A 21210-nucleotide genomic window follows, 5' to 3' on the forward strand; every position below is an offset into this window, starting at 1 on the left:
ATGTGTTTTGTTACAATAACCTGTCAGGTAAACCAATAACCAATCAGTTAAATGCTGAAAAAAATTACGAAAAAGAGAACACAACATATGAAATCATTTTTATTATGTCAATACTGACAAGGAAGTATAAATAATTCTATATTAGATCAATGTACTTTAATACAAGTGAGATGACATTAAAAAATAAAAAAGAGAGACAGATGCTAAATTACATTAAATCATTTGTTTAGATTCAGGCTTCTTGTAATATAATGATTTTACATATAATTATTACAAATGAAAGAAACCATAGTCCCAGTTTGGCTTTGTTTGTTTTTTGCTATGAGTGCAATTCCCTTATTTTGTGTAAGAAACAGTCTGCATTCATCCAGCTTCAAGGCAGTGCTCCATTACTGAATCCCGTGGGATTCTGGGATTGCCAACGCCATAGATCCTCACCTGTGTGATCAGATAAAAGATTAATCGTGAGCTGTCAGTATTTCTCACCCATCTAAATCTATGAAAATGCTTTTAGTTTACACTTACACATCCTCTCCAGGCCGTATTCAGCCTTCCAGCCCAGTTCTTTCTCCGCCAGAGTTGGATCTCCATAGCAGGAGGCCACATCCCCACTCCGCCGAGGGGCAATCTGATAGGCAATCTGGAACCAGAGGAAAAATACTACCATTGAAAGGAAATATTGCAAGTTTAAACACCACAATGAGATTTCATGAAGGTGACCTCAGGCTAAACAAATTGTATATATGCATATATAAATGGTAAATATGACCACAGCGGCTTTACCCCTCACCTTTCGACCTGAAGCTTTTTCCATGGCATTCACCATCTGTAGCACCGAGTAACCTGTACCTGTGCCAAGGTTATAAACCTTCACGGAGAGCAGGACAGAAAAGTAAAACTGAGAAAAAGGGATGTGAAAAACTGAGGCGGAGCTCAAAGAGGAAGAAAAAAATTTCGTACTTTACACCCAGAGCTGTCCTTCAGTTTCCTGATGGCAGCGATGTGCCCCTTTGCCAAGTCAACTACATGGATGTAGTCTCTCACACCTAGCCAGGAAGAGTAAATCAGTGTTATTGAAAAGGAACACAAAATGGGAACAAAATGAACTGAAATAAAAACATAACTAGGGTGAAAAAAAAACTGTAACTAAACAAAATTCATGAGTATATATGGTTATACATGGTTATAACACTGTATATTATAAAACCTTTACAACCCTTCTGCATTAAACATTAAAATGCCTCAGACTGAATAGGAAAACATTAGACACTGCATAGAATTTTAACTGCATTCATTAAAATGATAAATGATACCAGTTAGCACAAACTTAGACAGCACAAAAAAAAAAAAAAACTTAATACCAGTGTTATTTTAGCATATATTTTATATACTGTTACAATAATTATTAATATTTTGAAATAGCTTTCATTTTTATATTTTCAGTTTTTTAACTTGAGTTAAGGATTTAGTAATTTTGTTATGTGCTTTGTCATTTTTATTAGTTTTTAAAAAATAAATACATTTTCTATTTCCATCTCCTAATTTTAGTTTTAGTCATTTTAGTACTTTACCTTAAACAGATTATTTCAGTTAAATGCCAAAGGGAACATTTCTAAATGTCAAGTTTTTTTTATCTAATGTTTATTTTATTTCAGCTTTATTGCTATTAAAAATTCAATACAATGTTAATTCAATTAACATTACCAACACATAAATATATGAATAAAAAAAGAATTGATTATTCAAAAGTAATAAAACTCCAGAAATTAATAAACAAGAGACAGATGTTAAGACAAAAATAACATGCTGAAAACCATCTCTCATTACCGGTCCCGTCAGGTGTGCTGTAGTCATTTCCAAACACATTCAGATGTTTTCGTCTTCCAACAGCAACCTGCCATACAAAGTGAGAAAGAACAACATCCTTTACAATGCACACAGACTCCACTGAACCTCAAGTGCTCAGACAGGTTACCTGGGCAACATAAGGCAGAAGGTTGTTTGGGATTCCCTGAGGATCTTCACCAATCTGTCCTGAGATGTGAGCACCAATGGGATTGAAGTACCTGAGCAGCACAGCATTCCAGTCCTGCGAGACATTCGATCAGTTACACACCTGCCACGCAGACACAAAAGCGTCATGACAGAGCGGTCAACTACCTTCTCTGCTGTGCACTGGTCCCTGATAATTTCCTCAATGAAGTACTTGGTCTTGCCATAGGGGTTTGTGCAGCCACCCGCTGGATGCTGCTCATCAATGGGGAGTTTCTGTGGGTCTCCGTAGACGGTGGCAGAACTGCTGAATACCAGATTACGCACCCCATGAGACTGCATCACCTGATTCAGACACACACACACACACACACAGAGCCAGAGCCAGAGCCAGTAAGGCATTCCTTCAGAGCCGAAAGCACTAACATGCACAAAGAAACCCCTAACTGCACTAAATCTGGATTTCAAGAATCAGATTCATATGGACTCTCCATGCATAAAAATGATCCATGCAAAGACATTTACAATTTCAGACGCATTTCTTACCTCCAGCAGATTGATGGTTCCTGTGATATTGACTCTGTAGTATTTTAAAGGCTGTTCTACTGATTCACCCACAGCTTTCAGTCCTGCAAAATGCATCACTGCATAGAAGGAGTGCTGAGACACAGAAGGCAGAGAAAACAATGAAATCATTTAACCATTAGGGGACGCTGTTATACATTTAACCAGCTCGGTTCAGAAATTAGTAGATTGATTTGAGAAAATGATAGTATGAAGGAAAGCGCACACACACACACACACACACACACACACACACACGCATATATAAAAGTGGTGTGCGCAGTGGTGTTTTAAAACGAGGCAAAGTCCTCACTTTTTTTTTTATATATCAAATGTAAATTTATGTCCCTGCTAAACTTAATTTTCCTGGTTAAATAAACATTACATGAAAAAAAGAAATAATTTCCTACTAGGAAACTCGTATTTTCCTACTAGGAAACTCGTATTTTCCCACTAGAAAGTCTGAGTTTCCTACTGGGAAATCTGAGTGTCTTAGTAGGAAATATGATTTGAGAGGGAGTTCATGACCAATTTCTTCAGCAAAGACAATGAATTATAATAATTTCCTACTAGGAAATCTGAGTTTCCAACTGCGAAATCTGATTAGAGAGGGAGTTCATGTCCAATTTCAGGGGGGGCTTGTTGTGGCTTAATGTATAACAGCAAAATGAAGATTAGATTTCATTATACAGGATACATGGATACAAACAAGAGTAGGTGTTCATTTTTACCTTTTTAAATATTTTCTCCAGTCCAGGTTTATCCAGAAGGTCCATCTCATGGAACTCAATCTGAGTGTTCAGAAACTTCTCGATCCTTCGCAAGCTCTCTGGAACATCACCCTCTCCTCAACACAACACACATCCACAAAGAACGACGGACATTTAAAAAAATACATTAGAAAATACTGTCAGCTAACAAGAAACTTAAGTTTTGTCTTAAACCAAGATGCAGAGTAAGCAATATTACAACAATATTTTTTATTTAAAATTCAAAATGTAATATATAAATATTTAATACTATAAATAGGAAAAACTATGTAAAAGATTTAATATTATAATAAAATATTTAAATTCATACTTTAAAAAAAAAAGTTTAGTTAGTTAACTGTTACTTGATATATTCCACACAAGGGCTCATTGTGCGTGCAGGATATTTCTGAGACTCTTTGTAATGCAATGTGTTCAGGATACCAACAAGGACCTTCAGCAGTGCAGTGTGATTTATAGAAGTCCGTTTACCTCTGACAGCATTACTGAAATTATCGATGACCACAGGGTGATACCCAGCCTCAATGAGCTCCACAACACAGTGGCTGCCAATGTATCCACCTCCTCCTGTCACCAAGATCTTCTGACCCATGTTGAGAGCCTTCAGCACAGACAGAAAGATAGACATACAAAGGTGAATGTAATTACTGGATCATTGTTAACAGGTACGTGGGTGTGTCCTACCTTTACTCAACCTGTACGTGCACTACGTGGCTTTGCCTTCATCAGTAGCATCCTGTTTTACTGTATTTGAATGGAGCTCTTTCATTCTTCAATGTCGGTCAAATCAGAACTGGCTTTAAACCTCACTTATGATTCCCCAAACGTTCAAGAGATCAGTTTAGTTAATATCAGCCTGACTACACTGGTATACACTGACTGCACTGACATCAAACTCAGTACGATTTTAAATGTCACCTGACTGAAGGAAGAAAGTAAGATATCTGATCTCTCAGAACAAAACAAACAATATAACACAACACAACAGCTCACATTTAGATCTATTTACACTCACCATGCTGATGAATGCGGTTCAGTGAGGGTTATTGGAGAGCAGGCAGGTGACAGGCGGGAAGAGTTTACCGAGTCTGTTTGGTTTATTCATTCTTGGTTCCTGGTTTCAGGGATACGTGGAAGCGTGTGAAGCAGCTAATGCGTGAGCTGCATAATTTATTTTTTAAAGTAAAAGTCTTTCATATTTTGATTAATTTGTCATTTTTAACTGCCTTTCTGTCTTTCGTTCTTTCTCAATCACTCATTCATCCATGCATCATTTTTAGTGTTCTTTAGCAGGAGATCAGTGTCCAGTAAACCAAACCTGTAATTGCCCTCCTGCATTATGCTCATTAAAATGCGTTCTTTGGAGAAAAAAGTAAATCAATATAAATATATTATAAAATATATCAAGTATCATGGAAGCCTTGAACCACGGTGTGAAACATGTAATGTATATATTAATGTTGTGACACATTTTTATTGTTATACACTTTTTTCCAGCTTTATTATTTTTTGTTGCATTTTTTTCATTGAATATAATTTTTTTTAAAACAAACAAAAACCAGTGAGAAAAGAAAAATATCAAAAAGAGTCAAATACAATACAATCCCAAAAAAAACACACACACACACACACAAAAAAAAATTCAGTAATATATACTGTATATACATTTACTTACAGTACCAACATAAAGTAGCTACGGCTTTGATTAATCATGCGTTCTCACAATTACTTTTATTATGAAAAAAAGTTTCCTGTTTCCTCACAGGAGAACTATTTTCCCTTACGCACACAACTTTCATTCTGACGTGTCTGTCCAATGATCATATGTCAGTCAACTGGTTTATTCATTTATTTCAAAACAGGAAGAGTCACTTCTATCCATTAAAAACCACTGAACTAAAAATTGCATATAGGAATATAAATATAAATAGGAATGCATTTGCAAGAGTACCAGAGATACTTGGATTATTATTATTATTTTTTTACTAACGATCAATTTCGCGCGGGCACTGACATTTGAGACTATTGAATCTGTAAAGTGCAGTTAACCATTTATGATGATGCCTGTCCCTTTCATCCACACTTTAAATAAGGAATATTCATTCATATGTTCCTATTATACACACATTTTCAATCACATCACATACTTACACAAGCATCACTCTCAAGTTTTGCCAAGCCTCACTCCTCATTGGTCAATGAAACAAACAGTATAAATAAAAATATTTATTTATTAATGCTTGTCTTTGGAATCTTACTTTCCATTAATATCTACAAAACGCTAATGGCTGTCAGATTATCAGTGGGTTTTGAGGCTCAAAGTCAACAAAACAGGATGATATTACAGCTGCTGAATGAATCAGCTGTTCCTTATTCAGACTTTTAATATCACAGAGAATAAAACATGGCAATACACATACAAAAGTAATGATTTCTGTGATTTGTGATTTACAACGTAGTTCATGTCTTGTTGTATCGGAATGAAAAAAAGAGCAAAAAGAGAAACTGACGATGAAACCTGCAATTCCACATGAACACAAACAGAGGGCAGAAAGCAGCAATAATAAAACAGGACACTCCTCATCAAACTCACAAACCTTACACAAACACGCCGCTCTTCATTAGGAGTTTTGCTCAGGAGGTCTATAATACTAGAACATCAAATAGTATTCCAGTTCATCTCAGTGGGATGAATGCAGGACCCACACAAGTATGCAGCCTGCTTGTTTCCTTTTTGGGCTCTCAGTTCTAGGCACATAATGAGCTAATTAATTAACTGAGCAGTAAATGCTGATTGATTAATGGCACAACAAGAAAGAACAATTCTTGTATTTTTATGGAATATTGCAGTATAATGCTGTATCCATGCACATCATTATTTATTTATTTATTTTTAATTCATGTGCACTCATAATCTAATAATTGCTCAATAACTCATAATAACTGCAATAGAAAACACTATTGCAACCTTTGTTTCATGCCAACTTTAAGTTCATTTGACACTTTTAAGAGCCCTTCAGTATAATATAATGAAACAAGCAATTCACTTGTTGCTTGCATTAAGTGAGAACACATGGCAGGGTTAGCGGGCCATGCTAACCAGCCAAACTCAAATACAAACCAGCAACAAAAGATGAACTTTCAGGTCTACTTTAAGGTTGTTCAAAGTTGTGCGCTCCCCTCTGAGGCCATTTTGAAATTTTGAAAGCATTTGTGATGACTGTGCAAATGATCAGTACATGTATATCCGGAGTCTCACATCTCAAAATGTCGGTAGATGCTCTCTACGTATTCCAGAACTCGGTGCCAGTCCGGTGCATCATCTTTTAGCATCTCCTCCACCGTCTGAGGAACCACAATGAAACATTATTCACAAATGAACAACCACATGAAATCCTGTTTACATTCATGTTTGCATTATTCCAATGAATCATGTCTGAGTCGTTTTTTTAATCAGGCCAACCATGATTGTTAATGCACTCAGCCAGGCATTTACATTTCCAGTCAATCATCTCTGAGTAATTATCACGTTCAGCCATTCATTTCTGAGTCAATTACATATCTAATCAATCATATCTGAGTCTTTCTCATGTCTACTCAATCATGAGTCATTTTCACATCTTGCCTGACATGTTTTTCATTCTCATGTCTTGCATATTCTGAAGTCAGTATCAATATCTGACAGAATGTTTTTGATTCAAGCTGGAACTAATTAATTGTGCATTTGGGTTGATTGGTTTGGTGGCTGAATCAGGGTGGAGTAATTATAGGATTAAGTTATGAATTTAAATATGACAGCTTAGATAAAAACTTAATAATCTCACCAGTGATGCAGAGATTCCAAAGCCTTCTCCAGTCTGGAATGCAAGAGTCAGGTTCTCTTTCTATGGATAAAATCATCATAAAAATCATCATAACAACCCTTTTGCTAATATGTTTGCATGCAAGCATCTGTAAGATGTGTGTATTACCTTGTTCTCTGGACTGAGTTTGTCATATGGTATGTGAGAGGGGAGGTAACTGTGGTAAATCGCACAAAAGGCCAAACCGTCCTCCCAGCAACTGCTGAAATTAGTGATCTCAATATTCTGCAGGAAAGACAGGAGGCAGCAGAATAATAGAGAGACAGGCAGACATTTTACATCAGTCAGGACAATTTTAGACAATTTTATTGCATCTTTGTTCTGGCCAAGAACCACCCACTTAGACAGGAAGAGACTTGGGTGGTTGATATATAAAGTGACCAACCACAGTTAGTTTAGTCTTTGTTACATGCTGTTTGGTTTTATAGTGTGTATCACAATAATAGACCTGTGTAGAAAAAGTTTATTTAAACAATGGTGTGGCTGTCTTAAAAAAAAAAGATCAATAGAAGCAAATATGTTCACACTCTGTGATGACAATTCCTGTCTATAATAAAAATAATAAATCCCTATTGTTTCACAATACAATTAAAAAAGGTGGCGGAAAATACATATACACCACTTTTCAAAAATATTTTTGAAATAAGTGTCATGCTCACCGAGGATGTATTTGATCAAAAATACAGTGAAAACAGTCATATATATTTATATTATTTATTTATATTTATATTATAAAATAGAAAACAATTGAACTGTTTTCCATTTTAATCTATTTTAAAATGTAATTTATTTTTGTAATGGCAAAGCTGAATTTTGAGCATCATTACTGCAGTCTTCAGTGTCACATGATCCTTCAGAAATCATTCTAATATGCAGATTTGGTGCTCAAGAATCATTTCTTCTTCTTCTTCTTAATATTGAAAACAGTTGTGCTGATTAATATTTTTTATGAAAACTGTGATATATTTACAAGATTCTTAAAGAACAGCATTTACTTGAAACAGAAATATTTTGTATTATTATAAATATCTTTACTGTAACCTATGATCAAATCAATGCATCCTTGCTGAATATATTAATTTAAATATAAATATATACATTTTGCTGGATAAATGTATTAATGTCTTGCTTTAAGAGCCTCAAAGAAAATCAAAATTGCACTTTAGGAAATCCAGTGACAATTTCTTTCTTCATAGTGTTTGTTGTTTCAACCCAGTAACTTGTAAACATGACTTCCGAGGCTTTATTTTTTTGCAGGCAGACTGATAAAAAAAAAACCCCAATGTAAGTCAGACAAGAGCTTTACAGATTGAGAGAGTGCTTTTGAGTTGTGTGTACAATGTGCATCAGATGGTCAGTGAAAGGACTGTGGGTGGTCTGTGCTGTCTAAGGCTGAGACAAGGGGGTGTGTGGCCGACTGCCAAGTTTGATCGGTCAGCTATTTCGTTTAGTTTGGTTCAATTCAGTACCTTGTATCCCTGAGTTCTGCCTTGACACCAGCGAAGCAGGGAGTTCCGCCTAGAACTCCCATGAAGCCTCAGCGACCTGAATCCTGATGGGAAATCCTCCTGTGTCCTGATGGGAAAGGAGATGGATGTCAATTCTCAATTATTTGACTATCATTCCAGTGTTTCTCATGAATGAATGGTAATGAAAAAAGAGATAATGGTGTTTGATTCACCTTGTCCTGTTGATCTTATTTGTCACATCTAAACCCGAAGAGTTGCATGTTTGTAGTTGTGAATTCTCCACTTTCTTGTCTGTTAGACATGCACAGACACGCACACAGGATAAATCATTTGTGTCCGTATGAGTCTGGTATGCTAGCAAAAGTACAAATATTCAATGAAACCTAATCAACAGGATATTGTGAAAATGAAACCCCTGTTTTGATACCTTTAATGGAGCTGGTCATGTTGCCCTGTTGCTCTAAACTTACTGCTTGAGTCTTGCTCTGAGGAGTGAGCAAATATTTCAGATGTATTAGTACAAAAAATACAAAAACTGAAAATAGCAGAAAAGGGAATATGTTTTACTTTTTCTACTGTTGTCATAGCCATGGAGGGTTGGGAAGTACCATTTACAACAACATCAGGGTAATTGGAGGGCAGTCTGCACAGACTCCTGCAAAATGATGGAATGATCCATGAATGTAACATAGGTCTCTTTGACAGACTGTGGGCTGTAAACAATGAATCATTTAGAATCACTAAACAACGCTCTCAAATAAGATATGTCTGCAGCATGCATTACAGAACTGCGCACTGATTCACAATGGAATGGAACTCACTCGATGAACAGACAAGCTTGAATAAGACTGAATCAGAACTGATTCATTATTTCAGTTGGGAAGTGAGAGAGAGCACTGTAGATTCCAAAGGTGTGAATCGATTCCACTCAGGCGAATCGACTCCATTCTAACATGTTCAGACAAGACAGATCCATTACCTCGATTTAAAAACTACTACATGTTCAAAGAAAGCCTGAAGAGCTAAAATTTAGGTTTTTGATTCATTTTGAATTTACTTGAATCTTTTGAGTCAGATCACCAACAAAGCTCGGTCAGATCCTGATATATTCTGTGACTGTTACATCATTACATCAGTAGGTGGTGATGAGTGAGCATCTGTTTGAGTACTGAGTAATTCTTTCAATCATTCACTCAACAGATTCCTTCAAAAACACTCTGCATCCGAAATCGCATACTCTCTTGAGTAGGTACTTATTTTGAATAAGTAATTACTTCACGAATGCTTAAAAAGTATGTTCTATATAGTATGAATGTTTGTAGAATGCATGTAATCTCGCCATGTTGCCCATATCACGTGACCTACCAGCGTCAGTTGCAACGCGTCCTTGAAAGGGACTTTGGTTGCGTCACTGCCATTCACAAATCCTCTCCCGTTGCCTCATGGGATAGTAAAGTGTTCATCATATGCACACTTCTGAATCTCGCTGGAAGAAGTAGGTCTTCCGGGTACTTTTTGCCTACTCTTTTATGACTACTGTGAATTCGGACATACTTCTTTTGTCACATACTGTTTTTCACCTACTATATAGTAGGGAAGTATGCGATTCACAATCAAAACACCATACCAGAACTAATTTAAAATATAGAGGAAAACCAACTAAAAGGTATATTGAGATTAACTAAAGACTAATGGGACCTTATTGTAAAGTGTAACCAGTTTACTTTATATTAAACTTTAATAATTCACATTTATTTGATCAAATATTTTTTTGACATTTTGAACCCTGGATAATACTAACCTTGACCTCTCTGCAGTACCAGAGATGCGAAATTCTCTTTTCCTCTTAATCTCATCTGTCCACAGTTGCTCTTCGGGTCCAGTGCTCTTCTCGTAACCCTCCACTCGTCTCTCTAGGCCCCTCAGTACCGGCGCCCCCTGGTGGCTGCCTGTGACCTGCTTCAATTTCTGCTGGCTCTGCTCCAGTTCAACTCTGAGGCTCTCTAATTGACTTTTGAACTCCTGGCGACCCTGTAAGGCATCGGCTAGCTGTGTGCCCATGTCCTGCATTGTTGCTCTTAAAGAACTTAGCTCTTCCTCAGATTCTGCCCTCAGTCTGTCTGAAACCACTAGCGCCACCTTCAGGTCAGCCTGGAATTGCTGCCACTCCTCACGTTCTGCCTACAGAAGGAGAAAACAGTGGTAGAGTCAAACACACACACACACACACACACACACACACACACACACACACACACACACACACACACACACACACACACACACACACACACACACACACACACACACACACACACATATATATATATATATAATATATATATATATATATATATAGAGAGAGAGAGAGAGAGAGAGAGAGACTAATAGATAATTAAAATATTGTAAAAAAGTCAGTTTGGATTTAAATAGGCAAATGCTCTATGAGTCTATGACTAGATCTTATAGCTTATAGCATGTTATATGTTTGGCAATAGTTCTTCTAATCCCAATTTATGGAGTGTGTAACTTTTCATTTCTTAAACAGCCATGTAGGACACATCATGGTCATATTCCAGGATGACAAGGATGACAAGATTCATCAAGCTCAAATTGTGAAAGAATGGTTTGGAGGGAGCATGAAGAATAATTTTCACACATGAATTGTCCAGATCCAGATCATCAAAGTCTTTGGGATGTGCTGGAGTAGACTTTAAAGAGTGCTTGACTCTTGTATTGTCAATTTGCTCTAGCTGTCGATCATAATATGTGATCATAACTCCTGCTCTTCCGTATGACGACGTTCTGAGTTCAGCACAGGTTCCGCACATAAATAACTGAGAGAAACGTCTCTACATATGAAACATGAAGCCAAATAAATATATGATTAACATGATATACTGTATGTGTGTGTGTATATATATATATACACACACACACACACATTTACATATATATTTCAAGGTTCCTTCATTACTCGATTACAAAATATACACTAGGATGTCGAGGTTTCGAGATCAGAGCAGTAGACTGAGGATATTAATGTTTTCCTCTTGGATTTCCTCTAGAGTTGTAATTCAGCTGTGAGTCTATGAGGTCAGAAGGTTTGTTGTGAATCTCACCGCTATGGTGAGCATACTGTGCTGCTGTCCACTTCTCACTGTTTGCTAAACACACACTCACACGCAATATGCTTACATTAAACTTCGCTCTGCTCTGCCGAGGAATTTGAGACGGTCAGATCAGCAACAAATTCTACTTCAAAGGTATAAAACGTGTCCTGTATTATTTGCATGCAGTGGTCCAGAGCCGTGTCATATTTACACACACACACACACACACACACACACACACACACACACACACACACACACACACACACACACACACACACACACACACACACACACACACACACACACACACACACACACACACACACACACAAACAGAGACACACACACACACACACACACACACACACAGGAATCTTACTCCGCTTGCAGCCCCGAGCATGTTCTGGCAATAAAATGATTGCTCAATAGTCAGATGTCAAGAAATACAAGAGTGATTCCGAGACATGATAACACATTTGTAAAAAAACATACAATCTAAATCTATTCTTTCTCTCTTTCATCATCTCTTTCATTTCTTGTCTCTCTCTCAATAGAACTGACTGACACTCTGCCTGCTAATTGTTTTTACCTTTTTCTTTCTGCTTTATATTATTGTACAGGATTGTACAAGGATGATTATCTCACTTTGATAACTTTAGTAGTCAGTAGTTTGTGTTCATTTAAGTCACTTTTCCTCTCTGGCAGAATCAAGACAAAGTCATTTAGGACAAGAGTAGGGGAAAATTCACGAGAAATTATAAAAAATGACAAAAGTTATTAAGTTGAAAGGGTGGAGAACAACTATGTAGAAACATAAAAAAAAGAGTCATGAGGCCAAGTAGAAGCCTGCCGATTATCCAGCATTTTTGTGGAGAAAAAAGAAAAGAAAATACATTAAACAAATATATCAGTATGTTATCTTCAACCAAAGTTATTCAATTACATGACTCTGACTTCTATAATGATTATTTTAATGGCATTGCAATGTTAGCATCATAAAATATGTAAATACATTATGACACTATATGTATGTTGGTATAGGTCAGACGTTAGTTCCTTAGCCTGAATAAGGTTGATGACCCCAGCTGCGATTAAACAAATGAAGGAGGATGGAATTAGAGTAGGAGGAGAGAGAGAGAGAGAGAGAGCAGGAAAAGTCTCAGGACCCTCTTCATCACTCTGAGGCCTCCAGACCCCAGCTGGAGCTGATTATAGCAAGACTTCCTCCGACACACACATGAGATCTGATATTGAAACACATGCATTGGAGGGTATTTAGGTATTTCTATGCTGTCTGAAATGTGAAAATCATTTTAAACTTTAAACCGACAAAGCACAATTGCCAATTGTTGACAGCACACTTTGTGAAACCTTGTGAAACACACTATCTAAACAGATTTTAAAACTCTATAGGCATCATACACTTAAAGACTGAGGATCACACACTTCATCAGACTATTAGGTGGTTCAGAACACAACAAACTCACACAGAAACATGTGCCTCATTGCTAGGAGACACGTGACAATTGAAAACAAAATGTGTTCTAAAATTAGCTCAAAATATCCTACGGTTGGACGGAATCAGAATCTGAAGCTAAAAATAGTCTGTGCCCATCATACACTACGCAATTTTCTGTGAAATCTGTCAACTCCAACTGGCCAAAATCTGCAGACTGCCTCTGACTTTCAGCAACTATTCCAGACTGTAAATCATGGCAAATATCTGGGCAAAAGTTGTGTTTCAAAACTCCAGCCTTAAACAAAACAAGACTTTTCTGTCACAGGAGAGATTTTCCTTTTCCTATTAGCCTGTTTAAATCCTGAAGCATTTGTTCTAAAAGGATACTTAATTTTATTGATGGATAAGGACTAAATGAAACCGCATTAACACATGTTGGCAATCACCCAACCTTGTTAAAGTCATTAAATTCTGTCTTTCTCTCTCTGCTCACACTCACCATTAGGATTGTGAGTGTGGATTCCAGGCATCCAGGCACAACAGAAAATGACCCCACCTCTCTCTCTCTGGACAGTGGTGATGTTTTATACATCAGCTCATTGACTCAGTGGGATTTCTAAGGAAGTATCACACCCATCTCAGATGAAAAGAAGTTGTTGCTCTTTTTGGGCTTCGCACAGTGTGTGTGGGGGTGGGTAGAGTGTGACTCTATCACCCTACTTGACAACCCCTTGCACACTACATAATCACTACACTCAGTAATACACGCACAGAAAAGTGCCCACAGACAAGTGCGCCTAACACAATGGCCTAATACACTGTGTAAAGATTTTCCAGCCAAACCCAAATCCAGCGTGTGACTCCTGCATTCAGAGCAGTCCATCTGGAACTGATCCGCCAGTTTCTTATGTTCATAACGTGTGTGTGTGTGTGTGTGTGTGTGTATGATGAGTGGTGGTGGGTTGCTCCATCCATAGTTATGGTTTCACTCTTACACACACCCACACACAGATTTTGTGCTCCCTGAGTACAGTCATTGTTAAAACACCAAATTTAACATTTCTGCAATGTCCAGTGGGGCAGAGAGAGCTTGTTCGGGTCAAAATGAAACTGGGAACATTACAAAGAGTGACTTGTAGATCTTATGAGTTAATGTGAAAGTTGTGTGGTAATGTGCGATAGAGTCATTGAGTAAATGTACATGTGCAGTTATGTCGTACAGCTTTTTATACGTAGTTGAGATACAGTTTTCATATGTTTCAAGTATACATGACGAACATTACAATGTGTAACCAAGATTTTATACACATTGCATGATGGAAAGACGTTGCGTCCGAAATCAAATACTTCCCTACTATATAGTATGCGGAAAACAGTACGCAAGCAGAGTAGTACGTCAGAATACATTGTATTCGAAAAACAGTAGGCGAAAAGTCCCTGGATGACCTACTACTTCCGGCAAGAGTCTGAAGTGTGCATTCAATGAACACTTTACAATCCCATGAGGCCACGGGAGAGGATTTATGAATGGAGATGAAGGAACTGAAGGAACGCAACTGACGCTGGTAGGTCACATGATAATGACAACAAGGCGGATGTAGTACGTCCGGATTACATTCATACTACACACATTCATACTATATATAGAACGCACCTTTTTTAACAGTTGGGAAGTAAGTTCAAATTCAAGTGTAGTGCCTACTCACTCAGACAGTACATGATTTAAGACGGAGCGTTGCATTATCAAGGTCCGTTAGATTTCAGACTAGCGTCAATATGACTTTTTAAAGTAAAAATGAACAGAAAATTGCGACTGACTTTCCTTATTGTGACGTATGTCAGTGGCTTCTAGAACAAGATTTTTTTTTTGGATCGTTGGTTGGATAATTGCTGTGATCTTATGTGAGTGACAGGTTTCTGGAAGGGATGGATTATTGTCCCACCCTCATGCCGGTGAATGTCATCAGAGAAGAGATGTCTTTCCAAGGGAGAGGGAAAGTTAATTAAAGATTATGATGGCACATTAATGAAAAAGATTATGTTGAACACTGATAAATAATGTATATTAAACACTGCATTATTCCATTAAAAAAAGAACTGTAGTTAAAGATCAGTTACTGCTTTAGTCACAACTCAAGTGCATGTAGTAGTTAGTTGCATTTTAAAGATATGTGCACTCAATGACGGCTGGGGAGGAACACACTCACTCTGTTGTTTGGTCAGTGAGTCGTTACATGCTGACTTCTATTGTCAGAGGGGCCAAACAAAAAAGTTTTGTTCTTGCAGGAGCTGAACAGAATTCCCCACATCCCCCTCATTATGTCTTGTTCACTCCCTGTTTCCATCTGTGTCTCAAACACTCCTACTTCTTCAGGCCTGACACCCTGTATAGCTGCTTGTGACCAGAGAACCGTTCTGTTTTTGAAATGTTGCTATAACTAACTATTAAACATTCTCTTTGTTTCATATTAATGCTATAGATCAATGCTAAATCAATCTATTCAGAAATCAATGCAAGTCTTCTTTTTTTCTTCTCTGCCCTTTCCTGCCTTCCTCTTCTCCTTCCTGTCAAAAATAGATTTAATTTTATCTGATTCCTTGAGACTACCAGATTAGGACCATGTTAGCAGAACCATAACACAAACCACTCACAAAAACAATGTCCATTCCTCAGCTAAGACAGGAAGGGAGTCATTTGTAGGATTGCATGTCCCCTAAGCCTTTGCTGAAGTTGACAGGCTGTTATCAAACCCTCCCTGACCTGCCCCTCTGGGAACAACGTTACTTCCTGTTGCATTTTCCTGTCTTCAAAAGAGGGAATTTTAGAAACCAAAGTGTCAAGCAAAAACTGAGAGGACATGGATGGTACAAAAAGAAGCAAGTGTGATTCACCTGAATCTTTTCCTTACAACTTCTCAATTCCTCCTTCATCTTCTCTCTCTCCACCAGAAAACCTTGTAACAGATCTGAAAAACATACAAAAATGTGATTCTAAATATTTATCAAATTATAAATAATACAGCTATTTGCTAAGAACATAATAAAGCAATAACACACTAAAGGAAGCGTGTTACTTTAGGTTTACAGCAGTGGTAAAATCACTGCAATGCATGACCTCGAACGGCTTATTGTTTTTATAAAACCACAGCAACAGCAATATGATAAAAGTTATACAAATGTTCAATAAACATTTAATGAATTAAAATCTATAAGGGTATCAGAGGTTTTCTTCAGGACCCAGATTCAGGACAAGTGGCAACCCAAAATGACAAATGAAAATGAACAAATTAATGAATAAAAAGTTGAATGAATGAATAAATAAATAAATACTGTTTTTTAATGTACTGTGGGTTATACTTTCTTTTACCTTTCACAGTTTTGTTCGTGGTTTTCAAGAATGTCATGCAACCAATCCATGTTGGCGAAGTGAGTTTAACAATGAAAGATTGGCGAATATGAGTTTTTCATTTTTTTTAAGTAAGCCAGTATAAATACACATGCTTATACGGTTAACTACATTTTATTATTTGCATTTTTTGTCCTCCCTGCTGTCCATGATAAGAACATACCAGCAACACCATTTGAGACCCACAGATTTATATAATACTTTGATATAATGTATTATTATATGCGGAGAGTGTTGGGTGTAATACATTACTACAAGTAATTAATTACTGTAATTTAATTACTTTTCCCTTGAAAAAGTAAACTATTACTCTTTTTCTGTAATTTAATTAGTTACTTCTGATGTAATTGGATTACATATTGTATAAACTATAGAACAATTCTATATAACACAATAGTGGATTTAACATAAAAATTAAACATCTAATATTAAAAATTTATGTTTTTAATTTAACCTTCTCCCAATAAATAAATAAATGTAATTTATTTGAAAGAATTAATAGGGCAGTTTCATATCTATCCTTGTATTGTTCAACTGGTCGAGGTTGATATGGATTATGGGTAATACAATTGCTTTTTAAGAGTAACTTTCCTAATACTGTGTGCGGACCTAAAAATGTTTGCAGTTCATTTAATTATATGCATGCTCTAATGTATGAATGAATCAGTGTACATAACATGACTGTCTGACTCACCATTCAGAATGTGTGTAGATTCTTCAGTGTTGTTGAGCTGCAGTGTGTTCAAACACTCCTGGAGGAGTTTTGCGTCCACTTCTGTGTCTCCATGCACACACACACACGACGGATGAGATAACAGACTAGGTTCTTCTGTCATCTCACATTCCTCAGTCTCTTTCGCAGGCCCTGTCCTGCAGTCCAAAAGTGAATCATTCTGATTGGTGGAGATGAGTGGCGGACTGAGAGCATCTTGAGTCGTTTCTGGGGTGGCTGTGCTTGTGCAGTTGGAAATGGACACCAGCTGAGACGTTGGTGACCAAGTAGAAACAAGACTATATGGCGAGGCGGGAGGTGTTTCATACATGTCCACAGCAGTGCCTGCAGAGAGACAGAGGTGGAGCTCTCAGAATACTGTAATAAAACATTACCTGACATAATAACTTGTGTGCATAGATTAGTCTGTCACAGTAATGAAACTTTATTTCCGTTATTCATGGGATGTTCAGAATGTGGTTAATATTCATGATTTCAATTATGTGACTACCATATACAGTGCAGATTTGACTACCAAGTATAGATTTTTGTCTCTTTATTTTGATAAATTACACTACTATTACTGTGTTTTTTTTCACTTTTTTCTTTTCTTGTTTTCTAGCAAAATATATCTAAAGATCCATTAAAAGAAAGATTCAAGAATTAAAAAATAAATAAATGTATTTTTAAATAATAAATTAAATAAAAAAGAAATACATTTATTACCTTAATTTGAAAATGTTGGCAAATATCAACTTAGATTGTTGTCAATTCTTCACAAAAAGCTTCAGAATACTTGGGACATATAGTGCACAAGTCATATGGACTAGGTTTATAACACTTTAATGGTGCTTTTACATTCTCTTTGGTACATTATTATTAGAGGAACCAGCACACTATTCAAAGTGCTCCATGTACAAAAGTGAATATACCGTTTTGAAACGTCTTGAGTATGTGAGCATTCATTTTTATGTGAATTAATCATTTAGGAAGATTTTTAGTTTTCTAAAATAGGCAGATTTCATTATTTGCTTTTTCTGAATACAAACCAACAGGAGCAGATTAGATTGAATGTGTGTGAGTGGGTGTTCTTCATTAAAAAGGCTTTGTCGTCTCCTTGGGTGGGAAAGGTTTGCTGATTCAGTAAGTCTGAGGGCTCTGGACACCACCAATAACAGGGAAGAATGTACAATACAGTATGCCAATAATGACTCGCTCTCTAATATATTTAATAACTGTCCTGCAGTTCTTTCTTTCATAATATTGGACAGTCACATCATGCCTAGAAACTACGCTTTACACAGCACTCTTTTCTGTATTGCTTTATTTTTTGTTTTTATATCTCTCTGTCTCTGCATGCTGTTATTTTATCTCTTGTGAAAAATGCCTCTTGGTCCTTGCCCCTATAGGGTTATTGTCTCAGATCTCAATAACACATCTAATACACCAGGAAATTCAAATATGTGTGTGTGTGTGTGTATGTTTGTTGTCAAAAGCTAGTTACCTGAAGATCCATGTCGTTCTTTTCCAGAGTTATTCCCCATGTTACCAACAGCTTTTTCAGTCTAGTGAATGAGTCAAAAAATTCATTATACACATAAATTTCTTTCTTGGTTACACTTTATTTCAATGGTCCACTTTAGACATTCTACTTACGTAACTTTGCAACTACATGTCAACTAACTAACTAAGTATTAGTAGACTGTTAGGTTAGGGTTAGATATTCGGGTTAGTATGTTAAGGGTTGCCCAGGTCTGCGTAACAAAAATAGTCCAATGGCCAATCAAAAGTAACCTTAAATTAGCCAACTGACCCTATCCCAAATATCAAAACTCAAAATATGCCACTCCCACAATATGTAATCATAAACATCATGTTTTCATAAAGAAGACCAATGCCATAATCAATCAGCTAGCACAGTTGTATAGTTGTTAGAATGTAAAATGGCTAAAATATCTCATTCTCAATACAAGCATTTCAGTTTAATAAACCTTTAACCCAAGGGGGGTTAAAAAATCAACTTGTTTAAAAGTAGTCCAATTCTGCGGGAAAACCCCAAGACTTGGTAACCCTGATGTAGTTACAAAACAAAGTTACTTATTATAGTCAGTAGAATGTCTGTTGGGGAGCATCAAAATAAAGTGTTAGCTGATATTGTTAAGCAGACAGTCTATTAATACTCTAATTGACTGGCAGTTGACATGTAGTTACTTAAATAGGCCTAGTTAGTAGAATGTCTAAAGTAGACCATCGAAATAAAGTGTTACCCTTTTCTTTAGCAACCATTCTCACACACGTGTTCTATGTCCCATGCACTCTTTATTCAATATCCAAATAACAGTGGTGCCGGCACATTCGTAACAAAAACTCAAAAGATATAACAAGATTGTACATTAGTATCTCCACTCATACTCCTCTTCCAGGTCTCTGAGATATTCAGAAAGCTCTCCAACAACATGTAGAGCGATTTGAATGAGGTTTGTGGTAAAGTTTGCATGAAAATGCAAAAGCCTATTGACATCACTTGCTAAATAAAAGAGGTAGAACAAATAATTAGGGAACACCATGGATTGTTGTAAGACATTTGGTTTCAATGTAATAATAATAATAATGAAAAAAGCATAGAGAATATAAAATTTACTTAAGCGAGTAAATATTGTCATATAATATCAGGACTACTAATAAATGGCACATTTTGATTGGTCTCTAAAGAACAGCATCCAACAATGTTCAACAGGTAAAGTAAATTGTATTGTTTGCATAATGACTTTTTATAGCCATTCAATCTAAGGTGAACAATGAAGGATTCTGAACTTAGCAGTCAGTGACAACCAAAACATGGAAATATATTTGCGACCATTTGTTCACAAAAAAACTTTAGGCTACATAAATTAAGACGATTTATTAATAGTAATACTAGGCTACTAACAACAATAATAACGTACATTGTTTTTAATATCTAATATTTTGTAGTCTAATTAATATGGTTGTATTTTATAACAAAAAGAGAAAGAAAACATTAATCAATCATCAGTTTACCTTTTTGATAAATTCTAATGGGTTAAAACTGTTAACTTGCCACCCAGTGTTACAACAATCTGCGGCCTCTCCTACTTCAAGTTTAACGAACAAGCAACTTTAAACCAAGAGAATAAAGTCTATCAATAACATCTGTAAACCAAGACAATAAAACAAGAAAATAACATATATTACACGGACAGCGAGCATCACCATCTGGAGAAAAGGACCGCAAATCATACTTATATGAATTAATAAAATATAAAACACCTAAACGATAAAGAAAACCATAATAACGAATCGTTTATGTTACACACCTTATTGAAGGTCTTGTGTTCACCGGGACTGACGGGGAAGTTTTACATGCTGTCGCTAGTGGAGTCGCACCTCTTCACGGACACGGACGGGAGCGGATCATGAGCAGAGAATGCAGGATGTGGGTATGAACTCTGAAGCACGGTTAAAAACGGTCCTTTTGCCCCCTCACGAGGACTGAGCAGTAGCTACTACTACTGAAAACAGCGTGAACTAGATCTAAAGCATTATGACCTGACTGTCCTCAGCTTTTTAAGGAGCGACAACTCACAAATAAACAACTCCTGTGTTAACACCCTCCAAGTGACCGAGTTACTTTTCACCAGGAGTCACGTGCGAGTACATTCCCTCATTAACATCATCGTTATTAAGGGTTTGTGCTCCTTTGTGGTGTGATTTATATAGATTAACGAATACTACAGGCAGTCTGTCAGTTCACCATAACCTCTGACCTGATCCTAATTTAAAGACTTGAGCACTGAGCAACAGAAGGTGGTTAATATTGTTGTTTAGCTTATTTGATCTA

At 36.6% G+C, this 21210-nt stretch overlaps 2 protein-coding genes across 3 annotated transcripts; both read right to left on the reverse strand.

Annotated features, from left to right (window-relative positions):
* Positions 1 to 86: 86 nt before the first annotated feature.
* gale (UDP-galactose-4-epimerase) lies at positions 87 to 4484 on the reverse strand. 2 transcript variants are annotated; one of them, XM_084393230.1, is made up of 11 exons: positions 4342 to 4484; positions 3798 to 3927; positions 3288 to 3403; positions 2539 to 2652; positions 2161 to 2337; positions 1976 to 2089; positions 1828 to 1894; positions 961 to 1046; positions 791 to 868; positions 526 to 640; positions 87 to 438 (listed from the first exon to the last, which is right to left on the reverse strand). In XM_084393230.1, exons 1-11 carry the CDS (start codon positions 4342 to 4344, stop codon positions 374 to 376), a joined length of 1065 nt encoding a protein of 354 aa, XP_084249356.1. In that variant the 5' UTR covers positions 4345 to 4484; the 3' UTR covers positions 87 to 373. The 2 variants fall into 2 exon arrangements, with proteins under 2 accessions (XP_084249356.1, XP_084249357.1); XM_084393231.1 differs by having other exon boundaries at positions 3288 to 3400; positions 4342 to 4467.
* Positions 4485 to 5539: 1055 nt separating this feature from the next.
* On the reverse strand, positions 5540 to 20989 carry LOC311281195 (cytospin-A). Its single transcript, XM_084393969.1, has 12 exons — positions 20687 to 20989; positions 18856 to 18916; positions 17334 to 17696; positions 16126 to 16199; positions 10460 to 10839; positions 9226 to 9313; positions 9086 to 9143; positions 8871 to 8949; positions 8659 to 8764; positions 7298 to 7414; positions 7151 to 7210; positions 5540 to 6671 (listed from the first exon to the last, which is right to left on the reverse strand). Exons 2-12 carry the CDS (start codon positions 18893 to 18895, stop codon positions 6582 to 6584), a joined length of 1455 nt encoding a protein of 484 aa, XP_084250095.1. The 5' UTR covers positions 18896 to 18916; positions 20687 to 20989; the 3' UTR covers positions 5540 to 6581.
* Positions 20990 to 21210: the final 221 nt, after the last annotated feature.

The sequence above is a fragment of the Rutilus rutilus genome, assembly GCF_951802725.1.
Source record: "Rutilus rutilus genome assembly, chromosome: 21".
In the NCBI taxonomy this organism is placed as follows: Eukaryota; Metazoa; Chordata; class Actinopteri; order Cypriniformes; family Leuciscidae; genus Rutilus; species Rutilus rutilus.

Coding starts and splice junctions, on each gene's coding strand:
- gale (XM_084393230.1), bottom strand. Junction 641..790: donor AAAAAGCTTCAGGTCGAAAG/GTGAGGGGTAAA, acceptor CTCTGGTTCCAG/ATTGCCTATCAGATTGCCCC. Junction 439..525: donor ATACGGCCTGGAGAGGATGT/GTAAGTGTAAAC, acceptor CTGATCACACAG/GTGAGGATCTATGGCGTTGG.
- LOC311281195 (XM_084393969.1), bottom strand. CDS start 18,895: ATGGGGAATAACTCTGGAAAAGAACGACATGGATCTTCAG. Junction 10,840..16,125: donor GTTGTAAGGAAAAGATTCAG/GTGAATCACACT, acceptor CTCCTTCTGTAG/GCAGAACGTGAGGAGTGGCA. Junction 6,672..7,150: donor TTGGAATCTCTGCATCACTG/GTGAGATTATTA, acceptor GTGGTTCCTCAG/ACGGTGGAGGAGATGCTAAA.